General features: G+C 44.9%; 1 protein-coding gene across 2 annotated transcripts in view; it reads right to left on the minus strand.

Annotated features, from left to right (window-relative positions):
* Positions 1–23110, minus strand: part of LOC111156031 (chromosome unknown C16orf62 homolog) — a 116968-nt gene that overhangs the window by 37813 nt on the left and 56045 nt on the right. For both annotated transcript variants that reach the window (XM_022516590.1, XM_022516591.1), the window contains exons 15-24: positions 21080–21126; positions 19798–19909; positions 19196–19312; positions 16392–16445; positions 13216–13296; positions 8113–8175; positions 6868–6953; positions 5610–5690; positions 3159–3222; positions 507–605 (exon numbers count right to left, since the gene is read on the minus strand). In XM_022516590.1, coding sequence (XP_022372298.1) covers positions 507–605; positions 3159–3222; positions 5610–5690; positions 6868–6953; positions 8113–8175; positions 13216–13296; positions 16392–16445; positions 19196–19312; positions 19798–19909; positions 21080–21126 — 804 coding nt within the window. The remainder of the gene's footprint in view (positions 1–506; positions 606–3158; positions 3223–5609; positions 5691–6867; positions 6954–8112; positions 8176–13215; positions 13297–16391; positions 16446–19195; positions 19313–19797; positions 19910–21079; positions 21127–23110) is intronic.

A 23110-nucleotide genomic window follows, 5' to 3' on the forward strand; every position in this document is an offset into this window, starting at 1 on the left:
TTACTAGTCATTGGGATTATATAAGAATAAAGATATTTTTTTTTCTTTCAATTCACATATATTGCTATTTCTAAGAGCTACCCAGTTGTTAGGGCATAAACACTTAAGTTCTTTGAGTCTAACTTCTTAATCAACAGAACTGCTATTTCTTTCTTTGCCATGGGGACACCACGAAGAGCTACCAAGAACCAGCCAGCCTGGGACTCTGGTTAAACTCTTAGAGCCGTACGTTAATATTTCGGTAACTCATCAGTGCAACCCACTTTGCTGCTGGCATATGGGACTGAGAATATGCTCATTTCAGAGAAAAAGAAGTTTAAAAAAAAAAAAAAACCCATGCAAAGACTTAAGCAAAAATCGCAGATTTGATTAATCTTTGAGAAACCGGCTTTTATGCCCCGAAGAATAGAAGTGTTCCAGGGCCACAAGACTCTCAGATTAAACTCCATGCTTGGCAGATAGTTAATACTTATTGAGAAAACAAATGAATAAATGAAAATCCTTACGTGAATCAACTGCACAAGAACAGGTTCCAGGTTGCAAAACATTGACCGAGCCTCAACGTAAAAACTGAGCTGTTGTTCAAAATCACGGCCAAAGGAAACCTAGAAGCAAGGGAAAAGGTGCTGAGAATGTTACCGCTAGGCACCTGGGAGCACACACCATTGAGAAGAGTTTCCCTGAGCTTCGACGAGTCACCAAAAATATGAAGGGGTGGAAATGCCCAGGGTATGCAAGGGTGCGTGTGCGCACTTGGGCGCGCGCGCACACACACACACACACACACACACACACACACACACACTCGAATTTACACTTGCCTCTGCAGCGTACTCCATATGGCTCTTTGGGGGGGGCGGACAGGCAAATAAGGAGCATAAGGGGGTAAGAAAAATAAACCCTCATCTGTCATAGCAGGAAGTAAATAGGTTAACACCTATTAGACTTTACATGACTCTGCCCAGCATATAACTGGAATATTACTATTACTATTACCACCTCCTCTTCATGACATGAGCACTGGAGTAGAACATAAAAAGACCAAAGGGTAGTACAGAACAGTATCTCAGAATGTAAATCAGATTTCCCAGGCTAGAAGGAAACGCCTGGAAAGGAAATAATGGAATTTTGTTTGTCAGCTGTGGCCTTTTCACAGAACATAAATTTGGTTATTGGGAGCCATTGGTCAGAGGGATTTCCCTAATAAAGCCACACCTTTTTGCTTCCTGATGGGGAGTCCAAACTCGGCAACTTACGGGTGGCCGGGGGAGCCAGAAGTGGAAATTTCTCCATCAATAAAAATTTATTTCTTCAAATTTACGAACAGCTGGTTAGGAGGACAAACTTGACTGTTACAGCAATCATTTTTGCCCAGAGGAGGTTTAACATTGCTATTTCCATTAAAGCTATCAGGTTTCCCATCCTATTTCTGCATATTCTTTTCCATTCTAACCGGGTGGTTCTCAGACAAACCCATCAAGGGATAAAATACCACCTGATCATCGTATAAATGAAGGACAATGAGAGTCCCGTGGTAAAAGGTGCATTTCCCAACACAGCAGTTGAAAGGTTAATTCTGATTCTGCATGAAAATGGATTATTTTACCTACAGACGAAGCTGACCCCTCCTGTTGAACAAGTCAGATTTTCAGGTCCTTTTCAAAGTGATCTAGTTATTTATCTCTTGGTCAGCTTTGTCTTGAAATTTATATTAAAATAAGGCGCCTGCAGAGGTTGCTACATAAGCTTTGTGCACAAAGAAGGAAAACAACGGTGGCTCTGCCTAGGAGGGCCTGGGGGGAGTTGTTCCCAAAGAAGGCTGTAAGAATCCCTCCCACTCTGCCTGGCCTTTTGCAGTGTCCCTGTGGACAACCCCCATCTTGGGGGTGGAGTCTACTTTCCCGTCTCTCCAAGGGGACAGCCCTGGTGACTGCTTTGACCAACAGAATGCAGCAGGATGGAACAGCAGTCACTGAGTGATCGCAGGACTTTGGTCTTAAAAGGCCCCACAGCTTCTGTCCATGCCTGCACCATACAGAACAGCTTGGCTGAGAAGGCTAGATGGTGGCAGAATGGCAGAAAGAGGCCACGCCGGTGAGAAATGAGGCCCCAAAAGCCAGCACCAAGAGCCTAAACATGGGAGCGAGGCTGTCCTGGATCCTCCGTGGCCCCGATCCTGGTACACGGAGCAACCTGGCTCCAGTCAACCCCTAGGATTGTTAAGAATTAATAAAACAGGGGCGCCTGGGTGGCTCAGTGGGTTAAAGCCTCTGCCTTTGGCTCAGGTCATGATCCCAGGGTCCTGGGATCGAGCCCCACATCAGGCTCTCTACTCAGCAGGGAGCCTGCTTCCCTTCCTCTCTCTCTGACTGCCTCTCTGCCTACCTGTGATCTCTGTCAAATAAATAAATAAAATCTTTAAAAAAAAAGAATAAAACACGGTAACTGAAAGCTGCAAAGTCTTGCGGTGAGTTGTTATGCACAATTTTGCCCCTCCCTCCAGCATCCTCCCGCCATCACTCAATGAGCTGCACATCACATCGGGTGCCTTTGGGAGCCCCTACTCCCGACTCCCAGGATCCATGCGATCCGCGGTTGCACAGGCGTGCGAAGGTCTCCCAGGCCTGGCCAGTGTGTTCCTTCCCCCTCACTGCGCCAACTCATGCAGGGATGAGCTGGTGACCTTTAGTCTAGTTAGTCTAGAGACTCAATCCCAGGACTTCCCCTGGAGCCCTTTCTGCTGGGCCCCAGCACTGGCAGGCTTGGGGACCCGGGGCTCTGCAGGGGAGTGAGCCTGCCAGGGAGGACACTACGGGAGGGAGCGGAACCTGGAGCCGCAGACCTACAGAGGGCAGGTCCTGATGACACCATGGAGACCGCTACGGCCAGCTGCTCCTTCAGAGAGCTCCATTCCTGGACTTGGCGTCCCCCATCCAAACCTCTCCCTCCCCCTTTTTTTATTCCTTAGGCCAGTTTGGTCTTGGCTCTCTCTGCCCCCAGGGGAGTGCTGGCTAATGTAAGATGTTTTCTAATTTCATCTTATCATAATAAAAATGAAAAGCACCAGGGAACATAATGTTAACTGCTTTCACCGGAGTTAAGGACAAACAATTACATCACATTTCCAAGTGCCCTAAACCTTCTTCCCCAATACTTACCATTTTTATAAATCCATTAATCAAATATGCCAGCATTCTTTTCTCATCCTCCAGAGTGAGTGCACTAAAATCAATAATGGTACATAATTAACACTGAGGTAACAAACGAAAGTTTCTAAGGAATATATAAGAAGTAAGCGATTTAACAGGTAAGAAAATTTTGCATTTTCTAGATTTTGAAAACCCCCAACAGGCTGAGTGTGTGTTTCTTTTGATGAAAACATATCATCTAAATGAACATAACTTAAATGTGTCTCTCATCTCTCTCAAAGATGACGTTTTCAGAACATATTTATTAATAGCAAGGGAGAAGGAAAGTTTCCCTTGGAATTTGGACAGCAAGGTCCAACTGCAAATTTTGCATTCCGGAGAAGTTGTGTTCAACATTTTGGAATAAAAAATTTCAAATAAGCAGTTAAGTCGAAAGAATTCCTCAACAAACATCCATATATCTACCACCAGGATCCCACCATTATCATTTTACTGTATTTGCTTTATCACGTAACTATCCACTTCCCTCTCCATCATCAAATCCAGCTCATTCTGGGGAAGCATCTTCAAGTAAAATTACAGATTGCGATTGCCTCTATCTAACGGCAGTATTAATACAAATATACGTAAGACAGTGTCACGTCCTTAAGCTTCAACTACACATGTGAAGGCCTAGTAACAGTTCCCCAAATTTATTTTTTTAAAAAAACTTAAGAGCTTAGAGAAAACAGGAGCCAAGTCTTTTGTGTGTTGGTTTGTCCTGGGGGAGAGTAAGTACTGGCAAAAACTGCACTCCGGCTGCTAACAAAGCAATGTCCGTTTCGTTCTTTGAGACTCCATTGCCCAGCCCCCTCTGCAGCTGGGTATAACCAGAGGACAGTTCTAGCCAAGGGGATGTGAGCACAAGCGAGGGCGAGCCATCCAAGTTTCTCCCAGAAAGAAAACTGCTGTCCTCCAATGCCTGCAGGCTGTACATGGACACGGTCGTGGTAAGCCAGCTTCAGCCCCAGGAAGACACGGCAGAGGGATGGCCAACCAACAAGATAGAAGGAGCCGGGGGCGCCTGGGTGGCTCAGTGGGTTAAAACCTCTGCCTTCCGCTCAGGTCATGATCTCAGGGTCCTGGGATTGAGCCCCGCATGGGACTCTCTGTACAGCAGGGAGCCTGCTTCCTCCTCTCTCGCTCTCTCTGCCTGCCTTTCTGCCTACTTGTGATCTCTGTCAAATAAATAAAATAAATAAATAAAAATCTTAAAAAAAAAAAAAAAAAGACAGAAGGAGCCTGGATAGCACTCTACGGTACAGTGACCCTACCCCAACCTTCTGATCTCACACCTTTAGAAAGACAGAAATAAACCTATTTTGCGAAAGCTAAAAACCCAGTATCCTAGTAAGACAGGTGCTTTTCTGATGTGTTTTGTGCCTTTATTTCTATTTCTGTCCAACTAAAAAGCCTATCGGTTCCATGTATTATGAAAAGTCTTGATATTTTGATTTTGATAACTATTCATGAGGTTGACAATGCAAGATCATGAAGATAAGCATTCCAAAGTTCAGAAGAAAAAAAAAAAAAAGTAAAATTCATCTTGCTGACGGTTAAGTTCCAAAACCGTTTTCTCCATTCTTGTAACATTTTCCAGTGACTCAATCTGCTGTACTTAAAAATTCTTTGGGGACTAAAATTTCAGCTACAAATACGCAGGACTGCTTCAAACACAATCACATGGAAGCACGTAAGGGAAAAAAAAACTAGAAAGAAAAGGAGTGACAGTTTGGCCTCTGACCCAAGAGGTAAGGCCAACGCATAGGACTGAGTCTCAAGTCTACTGAACACCTCCAGCCCTTCATGTAAGGGACAGAAGTCATTTCATCTGAATTTCAAATAACTGGCTAATAATGAGAAAAAATGTACAGCTATGTTACTGGATGAGTGAACTCATTATTATCCTATCTGGTGCTCTCAAATCTCCAGGAGACTTGGAGTTTGAGTTTACTTGGATGAAACCAGCCTTTTCCTGTCAACAGAAATCCCTTTGTAAAAACATCTGCCATCTTGGGGCGCCTCGGTGGCGCACTCGGTTGACTGTCTCTTGGTTTAGACTGAGGCCATGACCTCAGGGTTGTGGGACTGAGCCCCACCTCAGGGTCCATGCTCAGCAGGGAGTCTGCCATGGATTCTCTCCCTCTGCCCCTCCCTCAACTAGTTCTTGCTCTCTCTCTCTCTCTCTCAAATCAATCTTCAAGAACAACAACAACAAACCTGCCATTTCATTTTCTCAGGAAGGTTCATCTCAGCCTCTCTCTTCTCCTGAACTGGAATGCCCTCATTAGCAAGAATTTTAATAGACCCCATAAAATGATATTACCCATAGTGGCATCTTAAAGCAGTAATTCCCCAATGTACTACTATGTGATATTAAGACCCAATCCCTGTTATGTCTCAGCCTCGAGCGTGGCTTACTTCACAGAGTCATGCATGGTCTTGCACACGTGCAAAAGGGCATTCAGAATGACAGGGTCCTTTGTGGGTTCTTGCTGATGCCTATAAGACATTTAAATATGACAGTAAAAGTTATGTCCACTCACAGCAATGAAGGCACGAGCTGAGTTTCTCCTTTGTTGCGTATATTTGAGATAAAGCAAATTACTCAGTTGGCATTGGCAATGGTTGGTTTTAATTCTTCTTCCAATAACAATAACAAGCTTGCTTTTCTGCACATATTATAACTTCTCCTAAAATTACCGTAAATCCTACAAAATCACGGGAAAGCTGCTGCATTTCTTAAGCCAGGCAATGGGCAAATCTGATTTTTTTTTTTTAAACTACATTTCTTCCTAAAGCTGTCTACAACCTATTACTGTGTTAAGTGCCAGACAAAACTGTAATTTGGCTTTTCAAATAATATAGAAGGACGAGGTCTTATAACAAATCTTTACCCAAGTAAAGGAGGTATATTTGTTCTAAGTATATGGAATTAACCTTTTAGGAAAACAACCCAAGGAAAGCTTAAAACATACATTATTCAAGCAACATCTAACTCAATTTTCCCAACTGGGGTTATTTAAGTTCCATCTTAACACACCTTATTTTACTCTATCTATATATTTAATGTTTTCAGCAACTTCAACTTTTTAAATTTAACTGTCTTAGAAAAAATACATGAAAACAACAATTAAACTAGCTATATAATATATATTATCAAATATACTTAAATACACAACTTTTAAAATCAAAATCAAAATCTGTCCTCCCCGTGCCACCTAGAATTATTTCCTGTACCACCAACAGTAGGCTGTTTGGGGAAACACAGATGTAGTCAAAAGGAAAGCAACGAAATTTAAAAACCGATCACAATCTAAGCACGGAAGACGGAAAGCTTTCTAGCTCTGTGACCTTGACAAGTATGACTTTATTTTTATCTTTTAGAATGTTACTCCCTAAGTAGTTCATTAACAGACAGCTCCTTCCAAAAACACATCGGAATACAATGTAGGTAACAGCCAGGTTCCGGCTACTCCTTATGACTTTGTCTGCTTAGGCACTGAATACAAACTTTTATCACGACTGCTCCTTTTAATGTGGTTTTCCTCTCCATGTTATTTCAGAGGTTAAATGCATACAGATCATTAGGCCTCCAAGGACACAGAGTGACTCCTACTCACACGCATCACAGGGGCACCGGCAATCCAAACTTCTGGTTATGCCGTGTTATACTTACTTGATAAAAACTTCCATGATGCATTTGCAAACCTCCACCCGCACACTCTCTTTTTGGAACATGTCCAGAAACGGCAAAAATTTTTCCTAAAAACAAACAAATAAATAAAAGCACTCTCCATGCCATTGACACAAGTTGCTGGAAGGGATTTGGGGGTCCCTTTTCTTTTGAAGCTCAGAGCAGAGAAAGAGTTGTTCATCTCTCTAAGGCGGGTCAGATGAGGACCCACGGGAAAGCAGGTTTGTGAAAGCTAGGAGGGTTAAAACCACTCACACGCGCCAGGAGTCAGGGCTGGGGCCAGTGAACATTTGGGGAACAATCTGGGCAAGCTTCAGATGACCATGTGCTTCTCCAGATAACAACACACCAGGTGGGCTTCTGACTTTTTTAGAATTGTATTGACCAGAGAAAGAAGAGCCAGTTGTTCAGAGTGGCCCCCATATCCTGACTCTACATTTACTAACTGCGCCACCTGACTCAAGTTACTCCACACTTCCTCCAGCACCAGTCTTCCCAACTGTAAAGTGGGAATCATAACTGCTCCTATGTCCTAGAGGTGTTGTGAAAACGGTATGAGGCAACGCATGCAAAGATCTTAGCAGGTGCTTGGAGTATGGCAAAGCTCCAAAAAATCAGAGGTCCTATTTTTAACATAAACAAGAAACAAACACAGTTCTGTGATTGTTCATAAATAGAAACCAGAAGACACAGGGGCAGCAGGGAAGAGAATCCCCTAGATTTGTACTTGCCCAGGGCAACGCAGCCGATGTGAAGGGGCATCATGGGATATTTTAAAATATGAGGGACGCATAAAAAAATGTCAATTGTCAGAGACTGAGACAATGATGAGTTCGACCTATTTCAGAGTCTCAACGAGGCTGCATGTGTGATAAAAAGCAAGTGTCATATGAGAATCAGTGTGGAACAGGAAATGAGGAAGAAGATGTCCAGTCTGACTCTGAGGTTTGAGAAGCTGTATGGTGTTCAAGAAGGGCACACATTCCATGAGTGAGGCACGGAAGAAATGAAGATAATCTTTTTCTCTCACAGTCTGGGTACTCATTTTTCAAGCACTCACTAAATTGTTATGCCATAAATACTGAAGTTGTTTATACCAACAGCTTCCTAAAGGGAACTGTTAAGTATTTCTTTTAGCCTGGGGCATCATGAAAACAGGACTGAGACACTAAGTGAACCTCTCACTCAGACACAAATTTCCAAAGGTAATTAAGGAACGCTACTTACCACTGAGAAAAGAACGGAGAAATCATGGAAGTGGGCAATCACCTTCTTAATTATTGACTGAAGCTGCAAAACCAAACAGAAAACACATCTTATTTAATAAAACTTGGATATATTTTTTCAAGATTTTATTTCTAGGTATTCTCTACACCCAACGTGGGGCTCGAACTCACAACACCAAGATCAAGAGTCACACGTCCCCCCAACTGAGCCAGCCAGGCACTACAAAAGTTGGATATTTCTAAAAGGCAACGACCTTCTTTCATATTTTGAAATTACAATTACAATAAAGGTGAGCGGGATGTCTCAGGAACGGGAGATTACTGGGGGTAGGTTAGGCCCCGTCTCAGTCTTGAGTTTGCCCATCTTACTCTGCAGTCTTGGGGAAGCCACTTCTCACCCTCATCTTCCTCTTCCATAAAATGGAGAGTAAAGCAGTATCTTGATCACTGTGAGGGTTAAATGGGATGGTTCATATGACGTGCTTAGAGCAGTACAGTGTCTTTCCTTGGAAAGCTGTCTATTAAAATCAGCTACGAATATTTGGGGCGGGGGAGGGGCAATAATTCATCAAAGGGCCACAGAGCCATCACAACTACTCAACGTAGCTATTGCAGGTCCAAAGCAGCCAGAGGGAGTTATGTGAACAAATGGGCATGGCTGGTTCCAATAAACCTTTATTCACAATAACAGATGGTGAGCTACATTACATATGGTCTATGGGGCGTACTTCGCAGACCCCTTGTTCTAGCCCATGATGGCCCTGTGTTTCTTGACGACTTCCGTGGAGAGACAATGAACGGAGTTTACTGGCAGAGTCAAACATCACATCATTACTCGAGGATGGTGGCGCAGTCTCTAAGCTTGGCCCCAGAGACCCAGGCGCTGATGTCCACCACCCCTCACCCTGAGATGCACACGGCCCTGTTGACGGAGAAAACCACAGAGGTGCTTCTTCTACGGAAAATATAAACCCCTGCCCCTGGTTACTGTTAGGAAGAGAAAATTTACTGACAGGTACTTTTGTTTATATTAAAAATGCCGCTGTTAAAATCATTTAACAAGGAAAATGCTCATGGTCTAAAAATAAAGTATTAAGCGGTAGGAGCCCTACTTCATAATTAAGTAGCTTACTAGGTCGGTCAAGCAAAAGACTAATAAAGACGGCAAAACTGTGCCACACAGGCTGCGAGGCAGAGCAGTGTGAGGTACTGGTGAGAACCGTTTCGGGAACCCTATCTACTGCAAATAATCCCAGGAAAACATGACATTGTTTTAATATTTAAGTCACACATAATACATCTCTCCCAAATTAGATGTTTTTCCCTTCACTATGAAAATGCTGAAAATCAAGAAAATTCAAAGAGCATGTGACCAACAGCTATTTACTTGCCCCTCAGATTCTATAGTGACTAACATTTTACGACAATGTGCTTTATCCTCACCTATCCACCCAACTCATGGCAGAATTTGTAAACACGCAATCCACACACATTTTAAATTTTCATTTTGAAATCACTTCAAACTTGCAGCACAGTTGAAAGAAGAGTACACTCCCATGTTCTCTTTACCCAAATTCACCGATTTTTAATATGTTGCTAAATCGGCCTTACCGTTCTATGTAAGACATCTACTTTTTCTCCCCCCCCCCGAACCATGACGAGTAGACTGCATGTTTCAGGTCTATCACCCCTCAATACTTCCTTTGAGTTTCCTAATCATCATACTCCCCGACACTTCTACGGAGCTGTATCAAATTCATGGAAGTTAACACTGACAGACGCAAACACTTATCTAACTCAATCATCCATGGTCCCTCCTGTCAACTGTCTCAGTATGTTCTCTATGGAATTATTTTTCCCTCTCTGCAGCACTGGGCCCAGTCCAGGATCACGCATTGCTTTCCATTTTCGTGGCTCTTTAGCCTCTGTTAATACAGAACAGCGCCTTAGCCTGTGCCCTTAATGACAACGGTATTTTGGAAGAATACAGGCGGATTACTTCATAGAATGTTCCTCAACTGGGGCATGACGGCTGTTTCCTCATGACTTAATTCAATCACACTTTCTCAATGTCAAGGCTACAGACAGGATGCTGTTTCTTCCTTAGGATGCCCCACCTGACGCCACACGTATCCACTCGCTCCTCACGGGTGACAGGACATGTGATCAGAGGGTCAATGCCTGTCTGAGGTCGCCACTGTATGGTCACTATTTTTCCCCTTGCAGCTAAAACTCATTCTAGAAAGACCCAGGGGGATATGAAAATATCGCACTCCTCCTCATACTCGCCCCCCCAGACTGACTGAGCATCGACTGAGGATTCTTGGCTGAAAATCGAAGTTTCTTATCTTTACTGTCTGTGATGGCTGCAAACAGAGACCTTTGAGCTCTCATTTCTTCCCCAACTCAGTCAGCACCCCGTGCCTGCCTTTCCCCTCATCAATCTATTCCCCCTAAGTTTGGACTCCTGGATTCCTACTTTAGGAATGGATCCATTACTGGCCTTATATCTCCCAGTGCTCAAACTGGGGGCCCGTGAGAGCCCCTTCCAAGCTGCTCCTGTGTCCTCTTCATGCGCCCCACCCCCATCAGTTTTCTCGGAGTACTTCTTCACCCTTTGACACAAGAAAATGTTCCAGTTCCCTGTGTCCCTTCCCTAACCCAGACCTAGAGTAAGCTAACCCCCCACAGACCCCAGGCTATTTCTTTTTTCTTGATACAGCATGGCTGGTTCCAATAAAACGTTATTCCTGGGGAGCCTAGGTGTGCAGTCGGTTAAGCATCTGACTCTGGGTTTGCTCTGGGTCATCGTGATGTCAGGGTTGTGAGATCGAGCCCAGCATCAGGCTCGAAGCTTAGAGTGTGCTTGGGATTCTCTCTCCTTTTCCTTGCTCCTCTCCTCTCCTTGCTCCCTGTCTCTCCCTCTCTCTCTCCCTAAAAAAAAATTTTTTTAATTTTTTTTAAAGATTTCATTTATTTATTTGACAGACAGAGATCTCAAGTAGGCAGAGAGGCAGGCAAGAGAGAGGAGGAAGCAGGCTCCCTGCCAAGCAGTGAGTCCCATGCGGGGCTCGATCCAGGACCCTGGGATCATGACCTGAGCCGAAGGCAGAGGCTTTAACCACTGAGCCACCCAGGCGCCCCTCCCTAAAAAAAATTTTTTAAATAACTTTATTCACAATAACAGACAGTGGGCTACATTACATATGGTCTATGGGGCGTACTTTGCAGACCCCTTGTTCTAGCCCATGATGGCCCTGTGTTTCTTGACGACTTCCATGGAGAGGCAATGAACAGAGTTTACTGGCAGAGTCAAACATCACATATTACCCGAGGATGGTGGCACAGTCTCTAAGCTTGGCCCCAGAGACCCAGGCACTGATGTCCACCACCCCTCTCCCTGAGATGTTCACTGTTGACAAAACCACAGAAGTGCGTCTTCTAAGGAAATTATAAACCTCTTGCCCTGGTTACTGTCAAGAAGAGAAAATTTACTGACAGGTACTTTTGTTTATACTGAAAACACTGCTGTTGAGATCATTTTAAATCGTGTAAGACAAGGGGCTCACAACTCACACGGGAGGCTCTCCAGAATGCAGGCTGACCCCTAGGGTACCTTTCATAAATTGCTTCTAGATATGACAGAATTGTATAATGTAATTATTCCTCTCTCTCTTAGGAACGGACTGCAAAGGATTGAAATTATTATGTTACAGTCTTCAATTAAATGGGTCCCTAGGAGTCAAGGTCTTACTAAATATTCCTCAACAAAAATTCTAATGCATCTCAGTCTTCACATGTGCCCAAGGTCTTGACGACCCACAAGGGTATGACCCATCTCTCTACACGCTTCATTCACTCCGTGATGCTTACCAAGAGCCTGGTGTGCGAGACTATACAATGTTTTCATCACCCCTAGAAAAATGTCAGATACTCAGTGCCTCCTCAATAAATTCTTTTTTTTTTTTTTTTTTAATTTGACATATAGAGATCGCAAGTAGGCAGAGAGGCAGGCAGAGAGAGAGGAGGAAGCAGGCTCCCCGCTGAGCAGAGAGCCTGAATGTGGGGCTTGATCCCAGAACCCTGGGATCATGACCTGAGGCGAAGGCAGAGGCTTTAACCCACTGAGCCACCCAGGTGCCCCCCTCCTCAATAAATTCTAAAGATGAACTATTTTAATAAGCAAATAGGGAAAACACCTTTACCAAAATGTTAGAATTTTAACCTTCTTACAAGAACATGTAATTATAATTCATTTTCTTCTGCTAAGTGAAGCTAGAAATTGATCCCAGGTAGTAAGTGCCAGAACATCATGTTATTAAATAAAAAACAAAATTTCAATTAGGTTGAAAGTTACTTGACAGTAAATGAACCTTAGCCAGACTCCGTCTTGGAGGGGGAAAAACCTGCTATCAAGGACATTATTGAGTCCACTGACAAAGCTGTAATATGGACTGTGGAGGAGACAGTATGAAGATATTAATGTTAAACTCTCTGGAGTCGAAAATCGAACTGTGATTATATGGAGAATGCCCTTGTTCATAGGAAATATTCACTGACTTCTTCAGACGCAAAGTAGCATCACGTATGCAACTTATTCTCAAAGGAGCCAGGAAAAAATTCACACACATATTATGCATGTGTGTGTGTGTGTGTGTGTGTACACATGATAACAATAAAGCAAACATGGAAAATGTTCACAGTTGGTGAATCTGACTAAAAAAATAGTGGGCGTTCTCTGAGCTATTCTTTCAATTTTCCAATAAGCTTGACTCTATTTTCAAATAAAAAGTTAGTTGAACTGGAAAACATAGGCCCCTTCCTTACTGGTGCCAAGCAGCTTGGCAGGGGCAGCCCATATCACACCTCACGCAATCCTCACAGCCACTTTGAGTGTAGGACTACTAGCCCATTTTATAGGCGAGAAAACTGAGGCACAATAATGTTCAGTAACAGAGCAAAGGGCAGATGGTGATGATATGGCAGAGCCAAGATCTGAACCCAGGATCATCTGACTTTACAGCCCGACCCATGCAACATGACTGTGTGATTCAAAAGAATAAAATTCCTAACAGTGTGGAAATGACAAAGGCACAGCTGTTACCTGAGGGTAGGAGTCTTCAAACGCACGATCTGGAGTCATGTGCTTGATGACATCAGCCAGAACGGTATTCACCTCTCGTTTCTGAGGGGAGTGGAGAAAAAAACCTGTGTTAGACACTGAAAGGCAGTCACTGGCCACTTCTCTGGGGCAAGGACTAACATCTTCAGAACATATCCCATACTCTCCAGGGAACAGTTTCCAATCTTCTGCTGGAAATAATATTAAGAGAGAAATCCCACCCTTATCATCGCCCTGAAGGTAACTACTTCTGGACCAGGTCAGGCCTAAAACATTGTCCTCGAAGTTTCTGGGATGATACACTGTCCTAGTCACCATCCCTGAGTGCTGGTAAAATCGGCCGTGCCACTGTCTCCCTGCCCGTCCCAGGCCACTCCCCTGGCGCTGGCAGAGGACACAGCAAGGCATGGTGGGAAGTGCACAGACTCAGCCTGGACAAGCTGGACGCCCACCAGCTTTTGTCATCTCTATCGGGGTCGACCAACCATGGCCCAAATCCAGCCCCATGCCCGTTTTTACATGGCCCGATGCCCAAAATGCTTTTTACGTTCAAACCAAAAGAATTATACGTCATGACAAAAGTTACAGGAGATTCAAATTTCAGTGTGCATCAAGTTTACTGGAACACACAGCTGTACCCACTCACAGATTGTCTGTGGCTGCTTGTTCGCTACAATGACAGAGCTGGATACTTGGGACAGAGATCCTGCGGTCCACAACGCATCAAACGCTTCCTATCTGGCTCTCCACAGAAAAGGTCTGCTGACCCCTGGTCCTTTTCACAGGAGTAGGGAAGCCTCCTGGCAAGGTCTGAGGCTGCACAGCTCACAGAAAAGGCGTCTGGTATTTGTTATTTAACATATTTGTATCACAAATATTTGTTATCTCAATAGTTGCCATTATGTTTACTCTCCTGCCTAATCCTTACTGAACTCCCCAGCATGGACATGTTTATCCCCATTTTACCAATGAGAAAGTGGAGGCTCAGAGACATTTAGTGACTTAGCTAGGGTCACACAGCTAGAAGGAAAAAAAAAAATCTGACAATGGCCCTAAAAGGAACCAGAGCTCCTTGGAGAAATACCTGAGGCTGAATCTGGGATTAGAAATATGCAGGGGAGCCTGCAACATCTTGTAAGAAAAGGCAAGGAAGGCATCAAAGACTGTGGAGAACACGTGAGAAGGACTCATGAGCCAACCTGAAAAGGCATCCACTGGACAGAGAAGGGACAAGTGAGCATCAGTAAGAATAATGTAATTCAAGTGTATTTGAATCCAAGGGCTCCTCAAGATACCAACAACTACAACTCACTAGTCACCTTGGGGATTGCTAAGGAATCAGATCCTTACTCTAAAACCAGTAAAGGAAAAGAAACAACCCAGTGGCAATCCTGCCTTTTCTGTGCAAACTGCACCTCAGGGTAATCAAACACCGACACGGGAAGTTCCTCTTGCTACAAGTATCCCAGCTCATGAACAAAGACTTGATTGTAATCCCCAAAATCACCATTTTGCAGCCCCTAAGAAATGGTGAGTGAGATGCAACGAGTTTCAGTGGCCGCCCATGTATTAGAGGGACAGCCAGACACCATGAGCTTCCAAGGAGAACCCCCAAACGCCACCCACAGTGCCGAAAAGTCTTATCGGAAGCTGATGACGTCTCTAGAACCAACTGCTGATTGGCGGGATATACTGAGAGCAGAAGGACACCGTCACCGGATACAACTAGCTGGTCCAGACTGGGAAACTCTACAGGACGAAGGTCTGAATTTCATAAACAAATATTATCGCAGATGGGGGGGGCGGTGTGGGGAGGGAAGGGTAGGAGGAGGGAAAAGAGAAGAAGACTAAGAAGTTTACTGCAATGTATAGACTTTATTTTAATCCTGATTGAACGATCAACTCTAAAAAAAAACTGCAAGACAACTGGGGACATCTGAACATTGACTGATTTTTTTTTTTTTTTAGATTTTATTTATTTATTTGACAGAGATCACAAGTAGGCAGAGAGGCAGGCAGAGAGAGAGGGGGAAGTAGGCTCCCCGCTGAGCAGAGAGCCCAATGCGGGTCTCGATCCCAGGACCCTGGGATTATGACCTGAGCCGAAGGCAGAGGCTTTAAGCCACTGAGCCACCCAGGCGCCCCATAATTCTTAATATTAAAAGCAGTATTATCTTTTTATCATTAGGCTAAGATATTGGGATTTGGTCTCAGAAAAGGGAATCTTATATTTTACATGTATGTGCTGGCAGGTGAAGACACGGTGTTCGAGATTTGCTTCAGAATAACCCAGGGATGGGAGAAGCAGTAAACATGTAAATGACACAAGATCTGTCATGAGTCAGTCATTTCTGGGTGATGGGTCCAAGGGACAGCATATGTTTGAAGTTTCCAAAGTAAAGCATAAAACCAAAGTTGGACCAAAGAAACAAAATCAACAGAGCAGCATTTACATAATGCTGAAAACCAGGCCAAAACCAATTTACCGAGTTGGAGGCCAGGACGGTGGCTGCCTTCGACTTCCAACGGACTGTGACTGGGAGCAGAGTTCAGGGGGCTCGGCGGAGGTATTTCCTACGTCTTGGTCTGGACCATGACCACACGGGTGTACTTCCTCAAGATTCACGAGGTAGCAAACTTATGACATATGCATTTTTCTGCATAGAAGCTATACTTCGGTGTTTTAAAAGCCGATGACCTTTATCATTCTGGCAAGAGGATCTGAACCCGGTTCCGCCTGCTTCTAAGGTTGCCGTTACTTGACAAGCCCAGTATTTCCCAAACCGAGGTTCCAGTCTGGGCACAGGGGAAGAAGTCCCTTTGCTTAGAAAAAAATGACACACTCGTCAAATACGTGGAAATGCCACTGACTAGACCCCAGGAAGAGTCACGATGCATTTTAGCAGGGAAGCGTCCAAGGTTTCCTACAGTGAAAAAAACTTCTCCACTTGGTATAATGGAGCATTTCCCCAATTTACACGCAAGCACCATGCAGACAGTAACACTCCAGCACACTGTCACATAAAGGACACGATTCTTATAAGTTAAGGACAATTACTACCGTAAAATGCCTCAATGCCTCAGCGAGCCTTGCTCATTATAGTAAACATGAATAAAAACCTAACTCTCCCAAAAACAACAGCACAGGCCACACGTACCGTGAAATGCTTGCACGTGTACTCTACCCACACTTCGGCACAGTTAACGTAGTCCTGCGGAGAAAAAGCAAACACGTCTTTGTGATAAGAACGCCCCCGCTGACCTTACGGTGAAAACTCATCACGCACAAACCCCTTCAAGCGCTCTGGCAATTCAAAGAGAGAAGTGATAGGGATTTCAAGACTGGTTGGTTCATCTCCAGAAAAGTCTAGCCTGCGGGTGTATTTTATCCTAAGAAGCGAGTTCTAGAAATACAGAAGTTGCATGAAACTAACATTCTGGAAGGGCTACTTGGGCGAAGAGAGAAAACTGGGAAGTCGGTGCCTGGGTGGCTCAGTGGGTTAAAGCCTCTGCCTCAGGTCTGCTCAGGTCCTGATCTCAGGGTCCTGGGATCTAGCCAGGCATCCGGCTCTCTGCTCAGCAGGGAGCCTGCTTCCTCCTCCCTCTCTGCCTGCCTCTCTGCCTACTGTGATCTCTGTTTGTCAAATAAACAAACAAAACCTTAAAAAAAAAAAAAAAGAAAGAAAACTGGGAAGAACTCAAAGGCAGTGGAGATAAAAGTCACGAGTCTAGGCCGCACCTCAGCCAAGTTATTGATGGTGGATCCTGGCTGAAGACCAGAATTAAATGTGATTTTTGCATGTTCTGAGAAAAAAAAGCAACAACTAGGCTTCCTACGGTTAAAAAAGAAACCATTTTTCTGATAGAGGGGTGATGTGTATGTTGTCCTAAGGGTAAGAAAGCACTGAAGATTTCAGGTAAGAAATTAAGTGTTCTATTCGAGTAGCGGGGAAGATCCACGGAGAGGCTGTGGGATGGTCATGAAAATGGCAGGGAACAGTCGGGTACAGCGCCTGTTCCAGAAAACACTGGGGTTGAGGGGGGGGTAGTGCTCGAGGAAAAAGACCGTCTGTGAGTGTGTCTCTTCTGTTCCTACACTTTAAGGAAAAGAAAGAAATGGGGAGGGAAGTAAAGAGTTACCTTGTTCACACAAGAAAAGCCAGGAACATCTGAAGGTCTGACAGAAAAGCTGAGAAGGCTGTTTGAAGTCAAAGACTGAAGATAACCATGAACGTGACCTTTTGATGCAAAGTTGCTTGGAAGCACTCACACCCGGGCCCCCCACACCCGGAGGCTTTGGACATAACACATGCTTTAAATATGTTGTTTGGTTAGCTGACTAGAGTTGGGTTAAACAGAGTTTAGTTTACAAACTGAAGTTTAGTGAGGGTTTTGCTAAACTTAACCTAGGTATGTGATTTGGTAAGTTTCTGAGTTTTCTAAATTAGGCCAGTATTCTTTTTTTTAAAAAAGATTTTATTTATTCATTTGACAGACAGAGATCACAAGTAGACAGAGAGGCAGGCAGAGAGAGAGGAGGGGAAGCAGGCTACCCTGCTGAGCAGAGAGCCTGATGCGGGGCTCGAGCCCAGGACCCCGGGATCATGACCTGAGCTGAAGGCAGAGGCTTTAACCCACTGAGCCACCCAGGCGCCCCATAAATTGGGCCAGTATTCTCAATGTACTGCGGTGAATGCGGTGACTGGAAAGGGGTTTATAACCAAACTCACTCTAGTATTTCCCTCTTGGTAAATGACTGTGTCAAATGTTACATACCCATATTCAGTTATTTGCTGAGTTTCGGACGAGATGTTTGCATCCAAAATGCCTGTGTTGAAAATCCCAGCCCCGCGATGTGATGGCATCAAGGTGGGGGGCCTTTGGGAGGTGAAGGGATCATGAAGGCGGAGTCTCGTGAAAGGCATTAGTGCCCCGATAAAAGGGACCCCAGAGAGCACACTCTCCCTCTCCACCGAGGGAGGAGGAAGAGCAGGCCGTCTGCAGCCCAGAAGAGGGCCTTCACCGGGATCTCACGATGCCGTCACCCGCATTTCATACTTGCAACAGCATAGAAATTATTTTCTGTTGTTTGTAAGCCCCCAAGTCTGTGGTGTTCTGTTATAGCAGCAGAACTGAGACGTGCTGCTAGCAGGAGAGGAATGGCAAGAGGTGCGATGAAGTCTGCCCAGCTGGTCCTTCAGTCAAACACAGCCCATACCGTTTACCTAGGGGCAGCCGCACAACTCTCTGCCGTGTTGCAGACGAGGACAGTGAGACGTGCGAGCAAACCTGCAACACTGCGAGGCCACGTGCCTTCAGCACCTGACACCAGCTGGTCCACCTCTCCTAGACTCCCTGACCTGAAGTGGGGGGAGGAAGAGGCCCCAGCTGTCTCTGTTCAAGGGATGACAGCTGGAATTCCCTTTTGCTAATTACAGGTTTGACTGCTGATCTTCCATTTAGGAGTGTCTTAACTGTTACGTTCAAATCCAAATACTATAGACAGTTGTACCTCAGATGCTGTCTGCAAAGTCAGAGGTCTTTTGATATAATTAAAACACAAAAGTCGAACAAATATATCTTTAGAGCTATCATTTCTCCACTATAGGTTAGCAAAAACAAAAGATTTTTCTTTTTTTTTAAATTTTATTTATTTATTTGATAGGCAGAGATCACAAGTAGGCAGAGAGGCAGGCAGAGAGAGAGAGGAAGAAGCAGGCTCCCCACTGAGCAGAGAGCCCGATGTGGGGCTCGATCCGAGGACCCTGAGATCATGACCTGGGCTGAAGGCAGAGGCTTAACCCACTGAGCCACCCAGGTACCCCAAGAAGAATTATTTCTTAAAAAAAAAACCACCCCAGATATACGATTAGTCAAAAGACAATTTTTTAAAAGGAAAGAACATACTGCAGAACTTGGACAAAAGGTAGTCATTCGACCTAAAGTCTGAATGGTCACCCACCTGTGGATTCTTCAACTTAGTGATGACTTTCCAAGCTTCGTTGAGAATCTGGAGTCGATCGCCCTCAGGAGGGTCAGCCAAGGCCAAGTTTAACCCCAACGAATGAAAAAGGAGATGCTAAGAAAAAGAACAAACCATTACAATACTGGGGACTTTAAATCGGTACCTTGAAACTTAAGAGGAAAAGGCTGTAATGCTGAGTTCGTCTCAGGGATAATCTTAAATTCTACCTCAGGCCTACATGCAAGTCAGACCAAGCTGCTCAGAACAAACCCAGCTCTGCGTACTGCTCTGACTCGTGGGCCCTAACATTCTGCTGAACAGAGAGCTTTTCCTAAATGTTGAGTGAAGATACATTTTTAAAAGATGGCAGACTGAGCCTTTCCTAAACACTTCACAGGGGATGAATTCAACAGATTCAGGACTCACTGGTGGTAATGACGTGTGTCTAACAATCCCAAACACGAACTCATCCTCCATCGAGTTCTTCAGAGGCCAGCCTTCGCCTGTTTTCCTGCTGACCTGAGCGGCCCCGCCTCCCCCCACAGGACTGCCTCCCTTGAGAGCTCTCAGGTAAACTGGGCATTTGATCAAGAGCTTACCTTGGGGAAACCCGACTCATCGCACTCTTTAATCATGCCAATGAAATCCATGGACCTCGTGGCAATGAACTCGGCCCGGAAAGCGGACATCACAGAATTCAACAGCAAGGCGCTGTAAGACACACGTGCACCCCGTCAGTAGAGCTGCCCCTTAATGAAAGTCATTTTAATTTTAAGTCCATATGTTGCTGGGAAGGAGGAATTGAAAACTCTTTAATGGTATGGAGTGAAAAGGCAACCTCTAGGGACCAACACGAGGTTTTAGGCACGTATGGAACTCGATGAATGTTGAATTGACTGGATGAATGGGTAGCTGGCTGGCTGGCCGGCTGGACTGATGGACAGCAGGCAATCAAATCCATTTAAACAGATGTAAACTGAGCCTCTGACAGGCTGGTGCACTAATAAAACTAAACATTAAGTCACAGTATTAAGTCACAGTATTGATCAAAGCTGCAAATACATAAAATATCTATCTCCATCTCTTACAAAAAGCACTGTTCTAGGACCCAGGGACACACTGACTTAGGGACATCTACCACAGAAGGGAGAGCAGAGGCAAAACCTCATCTGCCTGGAAGACAGGAAGATGGAGTTTATTTTGATCACTTATCACAGCCCCATGGGGAAAGGACTATTATTAAACCCATTTTATGGATGAGGAGACTGAGGCACACAGAGGTCAAGAAGGTGACCCCAGGGGGCGCCTGGGTGGCTCAGTGGGTTAAGCCGCTGCCTTCGGCTCAGGTCATGATCTCAGGGTCCTGGGATCGAGCCCCGTATCGGGCTCTCTGCTCAGCAGGGAACTTGTTTCCTCCTCTCTCTCTACCTGCCTCTCTGCCTGCTTGTGATCTCTCTCTGTCAAATAAATAAAATCTTTAAAAAAAAAAAAAAAAAAGAAGGTGACCCCAGTTCACAAGGCTAGGAAAGAGTGGAGCCAGGCATCAGAAGCCAGAAGATCAGACTCTAGTTCCCAACCTCCATGTCACCCTGCCACTATGCTTGTCCTCTTACCCATATAAGCATGCCAAGCTCCAAAAAAAAAAGAAAAGAAAAGAAAAAAAAAAATCAACCAGCTCCACTTCCAAACCCATGCTTTATGAATTTTAAAATACTGGGGCACCTGGGTGGCTCAGTCTGTTGGGTGTTTGACTCTTGATCTGGGCTCAGGTCTTGATCCCAGGGTTGTGAGTTCAAGTGCCACACTCATCTCCACGCTTTAAAAAAAAAAATTTTTTTTAATAAATAAAAAATAAAAATAAAATTTAAATAAAATACTTACTTGTTTCCTAGTTTCTTGCATCTCTCCATCATCTCCGTTAGCAGAGCCTAATTAAAAATAATTATAAATGAAAATCATCAGGTTGGAGGATCTAAAACAACATTTCTCACAAAGGGATCTCCAAAGTAATGCTTGAAAGTAAATGGAGCCTCAAGTCCATTTCTGTAACTCTCAGTGCCTGGCAAAGATGGGGAGTCAGGAGCAGGGATGGGGGTCGGAATTCACCTTCATGGCTTTCAGTATAACAGAGAAGAGCTGAGCCCCAGCATCAGGCATATGTGGATTCAAATCCTGTCTCACCAACTACGAGACCTTGGGCTGGTCACCTGACTTGATGAAGCGTGGGTGTCCTTACCCTCTGGCAGAGGATGCAAGTGGTACCATCCCACGTGCAGTGTTCCTACAGATGAGGGACCTGCTGAGCTCGAGGCACCAGTGAGAATGGGAGTCACTTTACTCCCTGCCTCTCCCATGACACCCCCATGCTCCTCCCATTTCACTGAGAATTTGCTAGAGCCTACCATACAGAGTGAGACGCACTTTGCATTATGATCTCACCTGTCACCATCCATGAGGCAGGCTCTCTCCCCTCCCACCGCACAGGTGAGAAAATGAGCCACAGAACAGTGATGTGTTTGGACCAAGGTGACACAGCGAGTTACCATGGGCCAGACATGACCCAGGCAGTCTGGCATCAAAGGCTCCGCCCGTCATCACATTTCCTCCCAGCGAATTTTGAAGCCTATGTTTTCCCCGAAAGGAAGTAAATACTTCACTCATTGGAATACTGTTAATGGCTTTAGAGCTATCTTAAGACAATTACGTATTTCTAAAAGAGCTCCTGTTGTTATTATTATTATTATTTTTTTTTTTTTTACAAAAATCAATGGAAGTGGTATCCTTTAGGTCAGTGGTTTGGGGAAGGTTTTGAAGGGCACAGACAAGGTCAAGCCTGGGACTGCAGAGCTAACAGCAGCCTGGACACTGAGGGCTCACTGGGCACCAGGCTAAGCACGAGTCTTGCCTTGTTGTTAGCTTTTCACAGCATCCATGGAGGCCCCCCTGTTATCCTCACTTCACAGAAGAGAAAGTCAAAACTCAGATAGATTAAACTACTTCCTAGTAAGTGACAGAAATGAGATTTGTAGGAGTCTGGCCCCCCCACTGTCTTCAGTGCAACTGTACCCCTCCCAGCTGTGTCCCCTTGTGTCCTAGGTGTTGACTGAATAATTAAGGCGAAAGCTGATTGTGGAGAGACTGCCCGTACCTCGGAACGCCGGCTTTATTCAGATTTCTGTCTCTGCCCCACAAACAGCAGGTTGGGGCCTGTTACGGACTAAATCAGATCCCCTTCAAATTCGTATGTGGAAGCCCTGATGCTCAATGTGACTACGTTTGGAGACAATAACATAATTAATGAGAAATGAGGCCCTAAGTGTGGGGCCCTAATCCCATGGGACTGAGGTCTTTATGAGAAGAGGAAAAAGAGGGGGTGCCGGTGGCTCAGTCAGTTAAGCGTCTGCCTTCAGCTCAGGTCATGATCCTGGGGTCCTTGGACTGAGGCCCATATTAGGCTCCCTGCCTCTGCCCCCGCCCCCAGCCCATCCTCACCCTCTTTTGTGCTCTCAGGCTCTCTCTCAAATAAATAAATAAAATCTTAAAAAAAAAAAAAAAAAGGAAAGAAAGAAAAGAAGAGGAAGAAGGACCAAGAATGCACATGCACAGAGAGACCCTGTGGGGGGACAGTGAGAAGACAGTGGTCTGCAAGCCTCACCAGAAACCAACCCTGCCAGCACCTTGATCTTGGACTTGTAGCCTCTAGGTTTTGCTGTTCAAGCCCTCCAGTCTGTTCAGTGGCAACCTGCTATGATCTGAAGGACCCCCTAACTCCCAAGGTGATGATAATATTAGGTCATGAGGGTAGAGCTCTTGTGAGTAGGATTAATACCCTTAATAAAAGGGGCCCAAGTGGGGCGCCTGGGTGGCTCAGTGGGTTAAGCCTCTGCCTTCGGCTCAGGTCATGATCTCAGG

This window comes from Enhydra lutris, unplaced genomic scaffold, assembly GCF_002288905.1.
Source record: "Enhydra lutris kenyoni isolate GAN:26980312 unplaced genomic scaffold, ASM228890v2 scaffoldscaffold45, whole genome shotgun sequence".
NCBI classification, from domain to species: domain Eukaryota; kingdom Metazoa; phylum Chordata; class Mammalia; order Carnivora; family Mustelidae; genus Enhydra; species Enhydra lutris.